At 36.8% G+C, this 18,053-nt stretch overlaps 2 protein-coding genes and 2 non-coding genes across 10 annotated transcripts; all 4 read left to right on the top strand.

Annotated features, from left to right (window-relative positions):
* Nucleotides 1–269: 269 nt before the first annotated feature.
* Nucleotides 270–4,847, top strand: LOC116114974 (tropinone reductase homolog). 7 transcript variants are annotated; one of them, XM_031401112.1, is made up of 6 exons: nucleotides 270–285; nucleotides 2,817–2,883; nucleotides 2,980–3,187; nucleotides 3,495–3,711; nucleotides 3,832–3,944; nucleotides 4,671–4,847. In XM_031401112.1, the coding sequence occupies exons 1-6, from the start codon at nucleotides 270–272 to the stop codon at nucleotides 4,845–4,847; spliced, it is 798 nt and encodes a 265-aa protein (XP_031256972.1). The 7 variants fall into 7 exon arrangements, with proteins under 7 accessions (XP_031256972.1, XP_031256971.1, XP_031256975.1 ...); XM_031401111.1 differs by lacking the exon at nucleotides 270–285 and having other exon boundaries at nucleotides 2,751–2,883; nucleotides 3,832–3,911; nucleotides 4,620–4,847; XM_031401115.1 differs by lacking the exon at nucleotides 270–285 and having other exon boundaries at nucleotides 2,751–2,883; nucleotides 3,832–3,929; nucleotides 4,668–4,847.
* Nucleotides 4,848–8,074: 3,227 nt separating this feature from the next.
* Nucleotides 8,075–9,903, top strand: LOC116114973 (tropinone reductase homolog). Its single transcript, XM_031401109.1, has 5 exons — nucleotides 8,075–8,191; nucleotides 8,293–8,500; nucleotides 8,874–9,090; nucleotides 9,183–9,295; nucleotides 9,562–9,903. Exons 1-5 carry the CDS (start codon nucleotides 8,115–8,117, stop codon nucleotides 9,736–9,738), a joined length of 792 nt encoding a protein of 263 aa, XP_031256969.1. The 5' UTR covers nucleotides 8,075–8,114; the 3' UTR covers nucleotides 9,739–9,903.
* A 3,153-nt stretch (nucleotides 9,904–13,056) lies between these two features.
* On the top strand, nucleotides 13,057–13,163 carry LOC116114996. The gene has a single exon (XR_004125610.1). It is a non-coding gene; the product is annotated as a small nucleolar RNA R71 (small nucleolar RNA).
* A 4,783-nt stretch (nucleotides 13,164–17,946) lies between these two features.
* On the top strand, nucleotides 17,947–18,053 carry LOC116114995. The gene has a single exon (XR_004125609.1). It is a non-coding gene; the product is annotated as a small nucleolar RNA R71 (small nucleolar RNA).

Below are 18,053 nucleotides of genomic sequence, written 5' to 3'. Positions count from 1 at the left end.
ATCACAAATTATGCTCAAATCATATTAAAGTATCGAATTCAAACATGAAACGAAAACAAATATAATTTGAAACACAATACTACCAAATGTCCTACAATCGGGCTCATCCAACTAGTCAAGAGCTGATGCAGAGAGCCGTGGAGTCAATCTCGATCTCGCCTACGCCGTAACAGACAACCAGGAACTTAGCCGCTCATGGTGGTGATGACGGAGGCTAAAACGGTGGAAACGAAGCTGATCATGGCGGAGAGGAGATAACTGACAGCGATATGATACAAAGAAGGGGTGAAAACGACCAACGAATAGCTCGAAATATGAACAGTCGCACTCGTCGAAAAACATTAATTTTTCGGCGGGTCTTCCAAAAAATGGTGGCGGAAATGAGATCCGAAGGTACTGATGGAAAGCTCTGATGATGGGGAGTTCAGATCAGGTCCTGGGGAGGTGAAGGGTCGCTGCAGATGAGCAAGATCTCGGCTATAAGATGAAGAGGCACGACGGCTAGATAGCAGATTCTGGCGGTTTTCGCGGCAGCTGAAGCTTGGAATAGGCAGATTCGGCCGTGAGGAAGGAAGATAAAGTCCTAGGGAGCTGAAACGTTGTCGAAAAATGGCGAAATCTGGCCTAGAAGGCGAAACGTCGCGACGGCGGAATGTGAAGAGTCGCAGTGTTTTGCGTGATTTGCGGTGGTTTTGGTCGGTGCTTATGGAAGGTGAAAGGTCGCCGGAGATCACCGGAAATGGAAGAGGAAGAGTCGCCAGAAAATACTATGGATGGGTGTCGGCGTTGTGGCTTTTTGACGCTTCATCTTCTTTTATACACAAAGTGGAAAATATCACTTTGGTCCCTGCATGATTGAAAAGTGACAATATCAGCCCTTATAAATATGACAATTTACCCCCTAAAAAGCATAAATGAGACAAAATCACCCCTAATTCATAAACCACAACCTAATATCAACTCATATCCTTTCCAAAATCATTCCAAACACGTTAAATTCATAAGAAAAATATTAGGAAGCGATTTTCGTGAATAAATTCATAAATTCTTTAATTGTCTCAATATACTTCAATTTAATCACACATGAGGTATTTTTATCACCAAAATAGAGTCACTTTNGATTATATATTTTGCAGAAAAAATAAGTAAAAGATTGGCAAGAGGGGTTTTTATAGTGGTTCGGATGCTCAAGAAGCGACTCCTACATCCACTGTTATTTTATTGATCTCTCACTATTTCTATGAATTTGCCCGTAAGGCATACAAAGATGAAGAAATACAGTGTTTTTACAGAGAGAAAGAATTGAAGCTAAATCTCATCCCAGCCACCAGCCTCCCTTCTTCGGGAAGAGAAAATCCATTTATTCACATTTGCACTCAATGCAATGAGAGCTTTTGCAAACTGCCTTGACACATGGAAGGCTCTCGTCCATTCATCTCTTTGAAATGAGATAAAGTTGGTGAGAATATCTTTGGAGTATGGGCTTGGCAGCTGGTACAGAGAGACATTAATTGTGCTGACATAGGCTTGACTTTTTGAGGCATAACACTTATCAAAACTATAGATCTGATCAATATAAAAAAGATTGATAAAAACAGCAAATCGAATTATTAGAAGGAAAAAAAGAATGTTAATTTGTTAAATATGAGAGATCCTAATGAATTGTAGTGAAAGACAAAAATTGTAAATTTCTTTATACAAAAACGAGAATTTTACTAAGTACACCCACCCTTTAACTGAGTACCATTTATTTTAAATTTATTACAAATTTACGATTTAAATGGGTCAACTGATCAAATAAGTGGGGTTCAAAGATCAGTACCTAAGTCTTAGTAGTATTGCTAAAGAGTAATACTACATTAACTCAACATTTATCTTTAAAGAAGCTCTTCCAATACGGATAAAATAGAAAAGAAATAAAAATATTATTCTTCTTACAATTTATCTCAAATTTCATATTTCTAAATGATATGTTATTATATGCGGTATTGACATGTAAATAAAGAGATGATGCATAACATGATATGACAATATCAATGTGATAATACAGTTTTGAGATATAAAATTCGGGATGAATAGTATTATTCGGAAAATAATTACATAATTATTCAATCATAATTAATATAATTTTCTATTTATTAAGTAACCACCACAATATTATTTTAATAATCATTGTCATAATTATCAACAAACACTCTGATGATAATCTTTAAGAAATGAATACCATTACATTATGAATATAAAATTCTGATTCCAACTAATGTAATTATTTTATGTATATACAACACTAATCATAGAATATAAAATGATTATATTTTATCTATTAAGATTTTAACTTTATATATTATTGATTCTAGTACTAATTAACAATTTAAGAACACAGGCTGCTTTTGTAATTAAACGGAGGTTACGGAGCAATTGGAGAATATATTCGGGAACGAGAGCGACTGGCCAGTGGCCAGACTGGAAATGAGTCAAATGACTAAACTATTGTTTTATAATTGTCTACAGTCTGAACAAGGCCGGCCCATTTTGAACGTTTATGATTTCTTCAGTATTGTATTTTATTTTATTTTCTTATTTTAGTGTTGTGTGACGAAAGCATTTTAACTTTTACGTTTAATTTTGGTGCTGCGAACCTTTCTACATTTTTACTGTATTTTTGTGCTGCGTGACCACAAAACGCTAAAGCTTTTTCACAGATAGTTGTTGTACAAGCTTCAGCCTCCTACATTTAAATACTAGCAGTTCTTATATACGTAAATTTGAGAAGAAATTTGCAGTAACAATTGAAAGAAAAAAGAAAATGTCGGAAGTCAGAAAACAAAGATGGTCTCTTGAGGGCATGACCGCCCTTGTCACTGGCGGAACCAGAGGCATCGGGTTAGTGTTGCTTTGTTGGTAATCCTGAATATTTACGTTCTATTTTAATTGTTTCAAATGAATTTATGTTTTTGCTATCTGGTTGATATTTGCCAGATATGCTATAGTAGAAGAACTAGCAGGATTTGGAGCAATAGTACACACATGTTCACGTAATCAAACAGAGCTCGATGCCAGAATTCAGGAATGGAAGAGTAAGGGGCTAAGAGTAAGCGGCTCAGTTTGTGACATGAAAATTAGAGCTGAGCGGGAGAAGCTGATGGAAACTGTCTCTTTGATGTTTGATGGCAAGCTCAATATCCTTGTAAGTTTTTAGCACCCAAAAGCTGTAAGCCTTCCACTATATATGGCAATCGAGACAGCTGAAAATTCAACCAAAAAAACAACCGCTGGTGGTAAAGAAAATCATAAACTATATAGGGTAAATTCGGGGGAATGTTAAAACTTTATAATCTCCCATACCATGAGAGGTTTAATTTGCTCCTGACTCTTATTGAAAATAAATTTTTTCATTATGATTATGAATATTAAACTTTCTTTTACATCACAGTACGTAGTATCTAAGGTTTACATCACTTTCAGAACTAAACTAAGCTTGCAACTCTTGTTAGGTGAACAACGCTGGAATAGGATTGTTTAAGGAAATCATAGAATACACTGCCGAGGATTTCTCGACTTTAATGACAACCAATTTCGAGTCTGCTTACCATCTGTCTCAACTTGCGCACCCCCTCTTAAAAGCATCGGAAAATGGAAGCATTGTATTGATCTCCTCTGTCGGAGGCGTAATTGGTGTTCCCCTATGTTCCATCTATGCAGCAACTAAAGGTACAGTTCAAATTTCTTTTTTCTCATTTATATTGGAAAGCAACAATAAGTCAATAACTATAAGCGGTTGATCTTTAGCAGGTCATAAATAGGGTTTACAATTTTTCTTTTTCACTTCAGGAGCAATGAATCAAGTTGCAAAGAACTTCGCATGCGAGTGGGCAAAGGACAATATTCGTGTGAATTCGGTGGCACCAGCGGTGATTAAAACCTCACTCATCGATGCTGCAGAGGTACCTTCCTTCATCCTTTTCTTTTCTGTCACAACTATTGTCCCTCTTATTCACTCTTTTGAACCATTTTTCTGTTACCCTATTTATATTAAAAAAATAGAATGTTTGTTTGTTTATTTATTGAGATCATTATTCTGAAAATTAATTAATCTAAATCAAATAGATTTTTTTTCTATTGAAAATGAAAATAGGGGAGGCTTGATTTATATTATCTTATTCTATTCAACTCAAAACATTTTTCCAAATCTATTCAACTAAAAACAATTACTTTTCACTTCTCCCAATTTGAAAATTAATCCACCCAAGACCACCATCACTTGCCAGCAACCGCCGTTGACTGTCGCCACTCTCACCGCCAGTCGTCAACTTTGGAACAACGCATGACCGGTTGTATCTAGTCGGTCATGCACCAATCTAGCTGAAAATGATCAGATTCTGGCTAGATCCAACGGCCAGATTTTGGCCCTTGTTGACGGCCATATATTGGCTGTTAACAGCAGCCAAATTATGGCCTTTTTTTGCTAGATCCACGGTAAATCTGACTGAAAAAAGTCAAATTGATACACGATCGGCCAGATCCAGTTGATTTGCGTCGTTTTGGCAATTGCCGTCCGATGGCTTGGGTGGATTGAAAATAAAAACTTCCCCGAATGCCACCTTGGTGCCATATTTGAGTACATAAATCTTATGATGCTTGTATTAATTGGTAATTTTGTCTTTAACCAGGAAGATTATAGAGCCAAGGAAGTTGTAAATCGAATAATATCTCGTACTCCCATCTCGCGTGCTGGAAAGCCTGAAGAGGTTTCAGCAGTGGTTGCATTCCTATGCTTACCAGCGGCTTCATATATCACCGGCCAAGTTTATTGCGTTGATGGAGGATACACTGTGAATGGGTTCTAGTCTCTGCTCAGGCCATAGGCCAGGGCTATCCTTGAAGCTCGGTAAGTTCGATAAGTTTGAACTGTAAGGCCCGCAAGTTTGCAAGGTTGGGTTTTAAACCGGAATTTATGGAAGATGCTAAATTAATATCATTTCATTATATAATTGCTCTTTGTTAATTCCAACATTCATATTTTATCTCCAAAGTTAAATTTCAATTGCGTTTTTGATAAAATCTCCGTTCTCTTTCTTAGATGGCTTATTTCTTATAAATTCATAGAAACAGTAATTTTTATCCAAGTCAATTTCTAACTTCCATGAGAACTAAGAAAGTAAAAAACTTTTTACCTGACATATCAATTAACATGGGATGAATGTTAAACTGAATTTCCTAAATCAAATCCGAAATATTAATAGGAATATTCAATATTATTTTATATTCATTGTTTGAATCCATCTTACTTTCATCTCTACAACAATGTTTTAGGGTAATTCTATTTGTACAAACTCTTATACAAGAGGAGTTTGTACAAATTGATGTGACATGTCACAAAACATGTCATGTGACTTTGGGATCCATATAACTTAATATTACATTAATGTTATGTGGACCCTCATGTCACATGACATTCACATGGTGTGTTACATCAGTTTATACAAAGTTTATACAAACTTTGTATAAACTGATGTAACACACCATGTGAATGTTATCTGACATGAGAGCCCACATTCATTACATGAATGTGGGCTCTCATGTCAGATAACATTCACACGGTGTGACATGTGACATGCTTTGTGACATGTTACGTCAATTTGTACAAACTATATTTATACAAAGAGTTTGTACAAATAGCTTTACCCAATATTTTAATCACGACAACATAATTTCAAACAAAGCTTTCAAATTATAGTTGTAGAAAATAACATTGAAGGGTTTAGGATATTGAGAAAAAGAGTTCCTTAATACATGGTGTGTACTAAAAAAATAAATACCCTTCCTAGTAATTACTAATTTAAAAAAAAATAGTATTGGAGCTTTGAGAACAATTTGGTGGGCTTAAATAACACCACCCTTTATAGAAGGATAAGACGCCCAAGAAAATAAAAAATGAGCCCGACCAATATGGACTTGAAACCTTCTCATTTTTGTTATCTTTTTTCCGATAATTATTTGATTAAATAATGTACTAGGAAGTGATTTTTAGTAGGGGTGTTCATAACCAGTTAACCGATTTTTTGAACCGAACTGATTTTTCGGTTCAAGAATTTTCCTGAACCGAAAACGAACCGATTAAAGAGAAAACCGATTTTTCAGTTAACTGAAAAACTGTTTAATCGGTTAGTAAAAACCAGTTAACCAGTTTTGAACCAATTTTCCCTTTAACTTATTTTTTATTTTGATTTTTCCCAAATTTAACTATTTTTTATTTTGAGAGGGAAGAGAAAAGTGAAAATCGGTGAGGACTAAGGAGAAATGTGTGTGTTTGTGTGAAAAAAAAAAAAAAAGAAGAGGAGAAATGTGCAAAGGGTGAAGAGTAAAGAGAAATGATTTGGGGATTTAGGGTTTTTAAACTTTAAAGTGAAAACCGGTTTTATAAACAGGTTCCAGTTAACTAGTTTTAAAATATCTATAAACCGGTGACCAAACCGAATTTCCGATTTATATATATTTCTTTGAACTGAAACCAAACTGGTTTTTCGGATAATCAAAAAACCAGTTCGGTTCAATTTCTGCATTTTTTTGAACACCCTTGATTTTTAGCTGTCATCAAATTGATCAATATTCCCTATTTTTTAAATGTATTTTTGTTTTGACAAGTTTAACCTTAATAACATAATAATTGATATATACACTCATTGTCTATGTTATGTTTTTGTTTTAAATTTTAATCTTTAATTCTAAGCGTCTCAAATTTCCAAATCATTGAAACTTTTTATTTTTTTAAATTATTCTTTGTTTGAGAAAAATATATTACTGAAGCTATGTAGAAAGTAATCACACAATAGAATGAATTTGAAAAAGAAAAAGTAAATGGTATAAACAAAAAAAAAAAACTAATTAAGAAATTGGGGAAAAATGGTGTAAATAAAAACCCTAATTAAGTCATAATTGGGGAAAAAGTGTGCAAATAAAAGTCATAATTAAACCTATGGGCTATTTTCGGTATTAAATGAGATTTAAAAAGAATTTTTTTATAATCTAATAGAGGTGTATTTAGTAAAGGGGATTGTGATGAATCTGACCAGAGCTAAAAATCACTTTCCTAATTAATGTAATATTATCAACCTATTTTTAGGGAATCACCGCAGAAAATAGCGTGGTTCAGTAACTTTAGTTAGCTTCTTCTTATGTGAAATAGAATCGCTGCTTTTGTCTTTGAAACGTAGGATAAAAATCTCTTCATGCAACTTTCAGGATTGATGCTTCCATCTTACCAAGGGAAGCTGCTTAATATATATGAGAAAAATCAAACATGAATTTGGAAGAATAACATTTCACTAGGATTTTGGAGTCCACATCATATTTTCTGAGAAGGATATCATCACATTAAACAGCATTCCACAGCATAATTTTGTCTCAACTTCATATACGAGTACTCAATTATGTTCTTGCGGCTGATTCTATCCATAACAATTAAGTCCGCATTCTTTTAAGAAGAAGGCTCATTCTATCCACTATATCAGTCCGCTCCTTGCTTTCCGAATTCCCTCTTTAACAGCCTACCCCATTTTTCTTGATTCATATTCAAATAAATAAACCATGAATGCAAATAATTAAGAGAGCTTTCATTTAGTTACTGGGGATAAATGATTAGAGAAGAGAGAACTGGCAGAAACAAAGAGGAGAAGGGCAATTTCAAGGAATAACAAGACTGCGTAGGACTCTCTTCTAGACTATTATGGTACTACATCACCACAAGAAACAGTATTGCACACCTTCTGGAAGTTTAATAATGTCCCCTATATCTTTTGTGATTAGGTGTAACCAAAAACAGCCGTTTTTAAAATTACATGTGACCGTCTCATTATAATCCTCGTATCTGAGTAAACAAGGAACTAGTTAATATCGTTTAAACAATGGCCGGCCGATTTTAAATGTTTCCCAGTGACTTTTTCTATAGTTTAATTCTTTTAGTTTCTTCATGACAAACGCATGACAAAGCTTTTTCGGCAGATTTTTTGCTGCAAATGTTTCAGCCTTCATATTTAAAATACTTGAAATTGTTTTACTTGCAGTTGCAGGGTGGTTTGAGAAGAAATTTGCAGTTGTAATTGAAGGAAAAAAAAATGTCGGAAGTCAGAAAGCAAAGATGGTCTCTGGAGGGAATGACCGCTCTTGTCACTGGAGGAACCAAAGGCATCGGGTTAGTATTGTCTTCGTTGGCAATCCTGAACGTTTACAATCTATTTTATTTGTTTCAAATGATGTTTAATATTCTTTTGTTACCTCGTTGACATGTATCAGGTTTTCGATAGTAGAAGAACTAGCAGAATTTGGAGCAACAGTACACACATGTTCACGCAACCAAACGGAGCTCGATGACAGAATTGGGGAATGGAAGAGTAAGGGGCTAAAAGTAAGCGGCTCAGTTTGTGACATGAAAATTAGAGCTCAGCGGGAGAAGCTGATGGAAACTGTCTCTTTGATGTTTGATGGCAAGCTCGACATCCTTGTAAGTTTAGCTTTCATAAGTTTCAACCCTGCAACCAGATGTGGCAATCATGGCTTTGGTGGCTGAAAATTTAACTAAAAACCATAATAGTGGTTAAAACTACCTTAGATAAATCACATATGGGAAAGTCAATATTCCTGGCCCATATTCACAGGTTAAAAAGTGGTGATCTCACTGTACTATTCTAAGATGTCATGTCATTCCAGTTGATTCTTACTTTCAGATATAGGCCTTCTAACACAGTGATGTTAGAGGCGTATATATTTCACTTTCTAAAAGTGTTTCTGCTTCCATCCACAGTAAGCTTGCAACTTTTAGGGTCCTTTGCTTTCAAAACTTGAGACTTTCCCATGACAAATTTTATTTTACTTAGGTGAACAATGCTGGAACCACTATAGCTAAAGAAAGCACGGATTTCACTGCCGAGGATTTCTCAACTTTAATGATTACCAATTTCGAGTCAGCTTATCATCTATCTCAACTTGTACATCCCCTATTAAAAGCATCTGGAAAAGGGAGAATTGTCTTTGTTTCCTCTGTAGCAGGCCTAATAGCTCTACCTCGATGTTCTATTTATGGAGCAACTAAAGGTAAAGTTCAATCTTTTAAATTCTGTTTCCGCGAGAAAGCGACAATATTAGAAACTAGTTACAAGTAAATCTACTCATCATTTGCACTTCAGGAGCAATGAATCAAGTGACAAAGAACTTGGCGTGTGAGTGGGCAAAGGACGATATTCGTGTGAATGCAGTTGCGCCATGGATTATCAGAACCCCACTAATCGTTGCTCTAGAAGTACAAATCTATGCCCTTCTTTATTGTTTTATGTGAATTATTTGTTAAAATTTCTCATTTCATATTTGAAAACTCCCCCCACTGTTTTTGCTGCAGATAGCACACATTATTAACTGGGATGCAATTCAAAGAAACATTTCAATAGGACAGAAAATTAGAAAACAAAAATACCCCATTATGTCAATAGTGCCACATAATTGTCATTTTTCATAAATCTTTTGTAGTAAAAAGAAATGACTCTTAATTGTTAATATTCGGTTTTCCAGGAAGATCCCCAATCAAAGAAAACTGTAACTCAGCTAATATCCCGCACTCCTATTACCCGTGCCGGAGAGCCTAATGAGGTTTCATCAGTGGTAGCATTCTTATGCCTCCCAGCGGCTTCATATATCACCGGGCAGGTTTATTGCGTTGATGGAGGATACACTGTCAACGGGTTCTAGGCCAACTCAAGATCAAAAAGATCTTATCAATCAAGGCTTTTGCTATGGCTGATGCTGTCTAATGAATTCTCTATTTGACACAGACAACTGTTGCTGTCTTTTAGTTGTTGATAATGTCATCATGCTCTAAAGTTTACATCTTTGTGTCTAGAATGAAAATTAATTTTCCGGAATAAAAATTTCGTTTCTGTTATTTCAAAACGAACACCATATACAGATGAAACAAAAACATATAGCCTTCTATGACAACTTCATATCCATTAGGTTCAGAATGAGTTTGGGTAACACTTTTTATCTATCAATTTTATAAATTCTTTTTAAACTTAATTTAAAATCACAAGTATTTAATTGAACTAAAACTTAATAGAATTAAAAAAAAAAAACAATTTAAGTCATTTGGAGATCAATCAAGGTGTTGTTGATACTTGATAATAGTCCAAAACCCTATAAATATTTTGTGAAACTAGCCCATTTAAACTGGGGTGGATATAAATCACCCCAAGCAACGCATTTCTAAAGAAGGAAAATAATATTTGCCTTTGAATAATTTTATTGAATTAGGAGACGTAGCTTTATACAAGAGATTTTCTACGATCATGCTAATCTATTCTAGGTAGTCTAAGTATAAAAAGCAACTAAACAAATATATAACTAATACAATATATTTGTCAATGAATGGTAGTCTATAAAAGGTAACTAAACAAATATACAACTAATACAATATATTTGTCAATGAATGGCCAGATATCATTGACCTTCCCTTCTCAACACTCCCTCTCAAGTTGAAGAGTGAATGTCAAGAACTCCCAACTTGCCTATCATAGTTGAGAAAGCTTCATTTCCCAATGGCTTGGTGAACACATCCGCAAGTTGATTTGTTGAGGCAATATGTTTGGTTAGAACATCTCTAATGGTACTCTTTATTTTAAAAAGCATATTTCATATAAATAAAGAGCATATTCATTAATTTTTAAATATAAAGAACATAATTTTTATTTAAATCCAATTGACTCTTTAAATTTAATGAAGATACTCTTTATTTTTAAGAAAGAGACTTAATGGGAGAGAGGATTAATAAATAAAATGCATAGGAACTTGTAGTTTATTAATTAAAATTAGGATAGAGAATAAAATTTGACTCTCTGAATGTGGAGAGTCAAACTTACTCTCTAATTTATATTTTAAAGATAAAGAGTATGTTGGACTATTGTTTTTATGGATAGACTCTTTATAATAAAGAGTTTGGGTTATATAAAGAGTACTTTGGAGATGCTCTTACAACTTAATCATCTTGTATTTTGTCACGAATAAAATGGCAATCCATCTCTATATGTCTGGTTCTTTCATGGAAAACGGGATTGACAGCTATATGTAAGGCGGTTGTGTTATCACAATATGACAATGTTGGCTTCAAATGCAATATTCTTAAATCTTTCAATAAATAATGAGCGTAGCCAAGATAATTCACAGCCTTACACAATGACTATTTCTCACATATATCAATCCACATTAAAATTCTTCATTGAGACAGTGTGTGCAATCCTCTCACTAGCTTCACGTCTCCCGACCACTACAATCTAATACCTGCAAAATAAAGAAATCAACGGGGTGAGCTATAAATGCTCAGTAAGTGATGCGTGTTTCTTACAACATGCAAAATGTAGCAAGTATACTAGTCGCTCAAGTAATAAAATGATGAGAAGAGTATCGTTCCCACGAGGATTGTTAGCAAAGCACTGAGTTTCCTAATGTTCTCAAGTTGAAGCAATCGAATTCTTTGGATTGGTGGGAGCAAATTCTAATTAAAAACAACAATGAATTTTAAACTAAGATTTAAAACTTAATTAAGAAAGCAATATGGAAAACGGAATATCAATTCAAGCAAAACGGGTAGGGTTTTGACTTCGTTTGGATTTTTATGGGGTNCTTATGGTTGTCGACTTAACTTCACCAATTCCTAGTTTCCTAAACACAGAAAAAGGCATAAGGTTAATGCTAGCACCTAAATCACATAGAACTCGATCGAATGTTAAATCCCCTATAGTGCAAGGGATAGTAAAACTCCCTGGATCCTTGAGTTTCGGGGGCAGCTTCTTCTGGAGAATGGCGCTACACTCTTCCGTAAGCATCATCGTTTCCTCATCTTCTAACTTCCTTTTGTTTGATAAAATTTCTTTAAGAAATTTCGCGTAGCTCGGCATCTGTTGCAATGCATCTGCAAAAGAAATGTTAATATGCAGTTTTTTAAAAACATCAAGAAATTTAATAAACTGCTTATCCTGATTCTCTTTTTTGAGTCTTTGAGGAAAGGGTACGGGTGCTGTGTGATGCACCAACTCTGGTGGGATTTTGGGGAATGGCAATTTCTCTTCCCTTTTCTTTTTCCCTTCTTCCTGCTTCTGCTCATCTTTATTTAGGTTGGGTGGTTTCTCTTCCGCTTCAATTTCTTCATCAATTTCCTCATCAGAATTTTCATTTTTCTTTAATGAAGTTTCCTCTTTCCTTGGGTCTCTCACCTCTTCTAAAACTCTTCCACTTCTCAACGAAATTGCATTTACTTGCTCATGTGGGTTAGTCACCGTATTGCTTGGTAGAGAACCATGCGATCTGTCATTAAGCTTCTCGGCCAATTGGCCCATCTGTACCTCCAGATTCCGAATAGACGCCCCTTGGTTTCTAAAATTTGTCCTCGTCTCATTCATGAACCCTGTGGTCTTTTGCATGAATTTACCAAACATATCCTCCAACTTCGTCACTCTTTGATCTCCCGGTTGATTGGTCACCCCTGGTTGGTTATTTGGAACTGGCCTCTGGTTCCATTGGTTATTTTGCTGGTTCTGATTTCCCCAAGCCATATTTGGATGATTTCTCCACCCTGGGTTGTATGTGTTGGAGTATGGGTTGTTCGGTTGTCTCTGATTTCCTGTCAAGTAATTCACTTGCTCCGTTGATGAAGATGACAGAGCAAATGTGTTTCCAACTTGACACTCACTGCTCACATGGTTTCCTGCACAAAAATCACATGTTAGTTGAGGTGCTTGTATAGAGTTTACCTGCATAGTTCCTAACTGTTTTTTAAGTGCAGTGAGTTGGGCCGAGATGGCTGTGAAGGCATCAACTTCATGAAGACCCGAAGATTTCCTTGTTGTAACTCTCTCATTTGGTATTTGATAGTTGTTGCTTGCCAAAACCTCAAGCAACTCATACGCCTCATCTGGTGTCTTATTCTGCAAGGCCCCTCCTGAAGCTGCATCCACCATGGTTTGCACATTACCCATCAAACCATTGTAAAATGTTTGGACTTGAAGCCAAACTGGCAAACCATGGTGTGGACACTTCCTCATTAACTCCTTGTATCTTTCCCAAGCCTCATACAGTGACTCGGACTCTTCTTGTAGAAATGATGTGATATCATTTCTCAATTTCGCTAATTTAGCTGGAGGAAAAAACTTGGTCAGGAATTTCTATGCTAGATCATTCCACGTTGTTATTGTTCCTGGTGGTAATGCCATTAACCACCCCTTGGCTTTATTTCCCAATGACAATGGGAATAACCGCAGCCTAATAGCATCATCCGACACTCCATTTGACATGAAGGTGTCACAAATTTATAGGAAATTTGCAATGTGCTGATTCAGATCTTCCTTCAAATCACCGTTGAATCTAACTGACTGCTGGATCATCTGGATGATTGCCGGCTTGATCTCGAAATTGTTTGCTTGCACTGTAGGTCTAGTGATACTCGACCCACTACCATTCACTGTGGGAACTGAAAATTCCCTCAGTGTTCTATTTTCTTGTTCAGCCATTTCAACAACTACTTCTTCAGGTTCTACAGCAAGATTCTCAACGGAAACTTCATTGCATTCAAAAACATTGAAAGTTACTGTTCATCTTGAACCCTCAACAGTAACTTCCTTCCTGCACATCAATCAGTGCTCTCCCCGTGGCTAAGAATGGTCGGCCCAAAATGAGAGGAATTCCTTATCCTCTTCCATGTCCAACACCACAAAGTCTGCTGGAAAAATTATCTTCCCCACCTTCACTAATACATCTTCTACTATCCCCCTCGGGTGCTTTTTGACCTATCCGCTAGTTGCAACGACATGGTCGTTGGCTTCACTTTCAGCATCCATTTGCCTATTGCAAAAATGAGATCCTCCATCACTAATGATTGCTCGTGGTACCCCAAACCTAGAGAAAATATTTTTCCTCACAAAATTAATCACTACCCTAGCATCATTAGTTGGCAATGCTACTGCCTCAACCCACTTCGACACATAATCCACCGCTACCAAGATATACGTATTCCCAAAAGAACTTGGGAAGGGACCCATGAAATCAATCCCCCAAACGTCAAAAATTTCAACCACCAGGATGTTGTTCAACGGCATTTCATCTCTTTTTGAAATATTTCCCATCCGTTGACATTGGTCACACTCTTGAATCATCCAGAACGAATCCTTAAAGAGGGTTGGCCAATAAAACCCTGATTGTAACACCTTGGCTGCTGTTCTAGCTCCCCCAAAATGGCTACCTACTTCCTTTTCATGACAATGCCTTAAAATGCTCTCTATTTCCTCCTTCAGGACACATCTCTGTATCATTTGATCAGTACAGTGTCTATACAAGAACGGCTCTTCCCAAAAGTAGTACTTTAAATCTGAGAAAAAATTCCTCTTTTGTTGGTATGTCATACCACTTAGGAGCACCCTTGATGACAAATAGTTTGCAAAATCCGCATACCATGGTGCTTCTTCCACTCTCATCAACTTCTCATCCGGAAATGTTTCTCTAATTGGCATTTCCTCCTCATTTCCCTTGATTGGTCTCTCAATTCTCGATAAGTGATCAGCTACCACATTTTTCGACCCTTTCTTGTCTTGAATTTCCAACTCAAACTCTTGAAGTAGTAAAATCCATCTTATCAGCTGAGGTTTTGCTTCTTGCTTTGCCAGTAGGTGTCTGAGTGCTGAATGGTCCGTGTATACGATCACCTTTGCACCTAATAAGTAAGAACGAAACTTGTCAAAAGCAAAAACTACAGCCAATAATTCTTTTTCAGTGATGGTGTAATTCAATTGTGCATCAACAAGTGTTTTGCTAGCATACTGAATTACATGTAACACTTTATTTTTTCTCTGTCCTAATACTACCCCTAAAGCAAAGTCACTAGCATCACACATTAATTCGAAGGGCAGTCCCCAATCGGGAACTGCAATAATAGGTGCAGATACTAATAAATTTTTTTAGAGTTAGGAAGGCATGCATGCAGGCATCATTAAAGTCAAAAACAACATCTTTATTCAATAGATTGCAAAGGGGTTTAGAAATCTTAGAAAAATCATTGATGAAGCGTCTGTAAAACCCTGCATGCCCCAAAAAACTTCAGACTGCCTTGACGTTTGATGGTGGTGGTAGCTTCTCAATCACTTCTGTCTTTGCTCGATCAACTTCAATCCCATCCTTGGAAATCCTATGACCGAGCACTATTCTCTCTTGGACCATGAAGTGACATTTCTCCCAATTCAGCACCAAGTTTGTCTCCATACATCGCTGCAAAACAAGAGAAAGATTAGTTAGACAGTTATTAAATGATGAGCCAAAAACTGAGAAGTCATCCATGAAGACTTCTATAAACCGTTCCACCATGTCTCCAAAGATTGACATCATGCATCTTTGGAATGTTGCTGGTGCATTGCATAGCCCAAATGGCATCCTTCGGTAAGCAAAGGTGCCGTAGGGGCAAGTGAAGGTCGTTTTCTCTTGATCCTCAGGAGCGATGGCAATTTGGTTATATCCTGAATACCCATCCAGAAAACAATAATAGGCATGTCCTGCCAACCTCTCCAACATCTGATCAAGGAAGGGTAATGGGAAATGATCCTTCATTGTCGTCTCATTTAGTTTACGGTAATCAATGCATACTCTCCAGCCCGTCACCGTCCTTGTTGGTATCAACTCATTACACTCATTCTTCACTACCGTGATCCCTCCTTTCTTCGAAACCACTTGAACCGGGCTCACCCATGGGCTATCAGAAATCGGATAAATGATCCCCGCATCTAAGAGTTTCACTACCTCCTTTCTCACCACCTCTTTCATTGAAGGATTCAATCTCCATTGTGGTTGTACCCTAGGCTTAATATCATCCTCCATGAGAATCTTATGCATGCAAAATGATGGCGAGATACCTCTAATGTCCGAAATGGTCCATCCAATTGCTAGTCTATGTTCCCTCAACACCCTAATCAACCTCTCTTCCTCTAATGCACTCAAATCTGAACTAATAATCACCGGAAAAGTTTCTGAGTCTCCAAAAGGTTTCAGTTCAAGCCTTGGAGCCTCTTCATTTGTTTCCTTTACCTTCTCCTTGTCAAAATCAAACTCCTCAAATTCTATATATTGACTATCCTCAATCGGTTGAAGTGCTTCTAACATTCTAGCACAATCATTACTTGCTGATTCTTCTACCTCTACTGTTTTTGATTTGGCTATGCAAGCTTCTAGAGGTAATTCTGGGGTGTTTTCTTCCATGGATTCCACAACAAGTTTATCCACCACATCGACACTAAAGCATGAATCCGCTTAACGGAAACTTCATTGCATCAAAAACATTGAAAGTTACTGTTCATCTTGAACCCTCAACAGTAACTTTCCTTCCTGCACATCAATCAGTGCTCTCCCCGTGGCTAAGAATGGTCGGCCCAAAATGAGAGGAATTCCTTATCCTCTTCCATGTCCAACACCACAAAGTCTGCTGGAAAATTATCTTCCCCACCTTCACTAATACATCTTCTACTATCCCCCTCGGGTGCTTTTTGACCTATCCGCTAGTTGCAACGACATGGTCGTTGGCTTCACTTCACCAATTCCTAATCTCCTGAAAACAGAAAAGGACATCAAATTAATACTAGCTCCTAGATCACATAAAACACGATCAAAAGTAATATCCCCACACAAGGAATAATAAAACTCCCTGGATCTTTGAGCTTCAGGGTAATTTTTTCTGGAGGATGGCACTGCACTCTTCCGTGAGCATCACCATTTCCTTATCTTCTAACTTCCTTTTGTTCGAAAGGATTTCCTTCAGGAACTTCGCATAACTTGACATTTGCTGCAATGCATCTGCAAAAGGAATGTTAATATGCAATTTTTTTAAAATTTCAATAACTTTGAAAATGTTTATCCTAATTCTTTTTCTTCAATCTCTGAGAAAAGGCACGAGTGGGGTGTGATGTGCCAATTCTGGTGGTATCTCGAGGAATGGCAATTTCTCCTTCTTCTTTTGCCTTTCTTCATTTATCTTTGTCTCTTCCCCAAATCACTTAGTTTCTCTTCACAAATGATTTCTTCATCAATTTTCTCTCAGAATCTTCCTTTCCGGGTTGCTCCACCTCTTTGTAGTGTGTCTACCTCTTCCAAAACTGTCCCACTTCTCAAATTATGGCATTTGCTTGTTCACTGGGTTAATCACTGTATTGCTTGGTAGAGAACCCTGCGTCTATCATTAAGCTTCTCGGCCAATTGGCCCATCTGTACCTCAAGATTCCGAATGGACGCCCCTTGGTTTCTAAAATTTCCTCGTCTCATTCATGAACCCTGTGGTCTCTTGCATGAATTTACCAAACATATCCTCCAACTTTGTCACTCTTTGATCTCCTAGTTGATTGGTCACCCCTGGTTGGTTATTTGGAACTGGCCTCTGATTCCATTGGTTATTTTGTTGGTTCTGATTTCCCCAAGCCAGATTTGATGATTTCTCCACCTGGATTGTATGTGTTGAAGTATGGGTTGTTCGGTTTCTCTGATTTCCTGCCAAGTAATTCACTTGCTCCATTGATGAAGATGACGGAGCAAATGTGTTTCCAACTTGACACTCGCTGCTCACATGGTTTCCTGCACAAAAATCACATGTTAGTTGAGGTGCTTGTATAGAGTTTACCTGCATAGTTCCCAACTATTTTTGAAGTGCAGTGAGTTGGGCCGAGATGGCTATGAAGGCATCAACTTCATGAAGACCCGAAGATTTCCTTGTAGTAACTCTCTCATTTGTCTTTGATAGTTGTTGCTTGCCAAAACCTCAAGCAACTCATACGCCTCCTCGGTGTCTTATTCTACAAGGCCCCTCCTGAAGCTGCATCCACCATGGTTTGCACATTACCCATCAAACCATTGTAAAATGTTTGGACTTGAAGTCAAACTGGCAAACCATGGTGTGGACACTTCCTCATTAACTCCTTGTATCTTTCCCAAGCCTCATACAGTGACTCGGACTCTTCTTGTAGAAATGATGTGATATCATTTCTCAATTT

Source organism: Pistacia vera, unplaced genomic scaffold (assembly GCF_008641045.1).
Source record: "Pistacia vera cultivar Batoury unplaced genomic scaffold, PisVer_v2 Contig729, whole genome shotgun sequence".
Taxonomy (NCBI): domain Eukaryota; kingdom Viridiplantae; phylum Streptophyta; class Magnoliopsida; order Sapindales; family Anacardiaceae; genus Pistacia; species Pistacia vera.
Note: the sequence above shows the minus strand (reverse complement) of the source record. Positions and strands in the feature narration are given on the sequence as shown.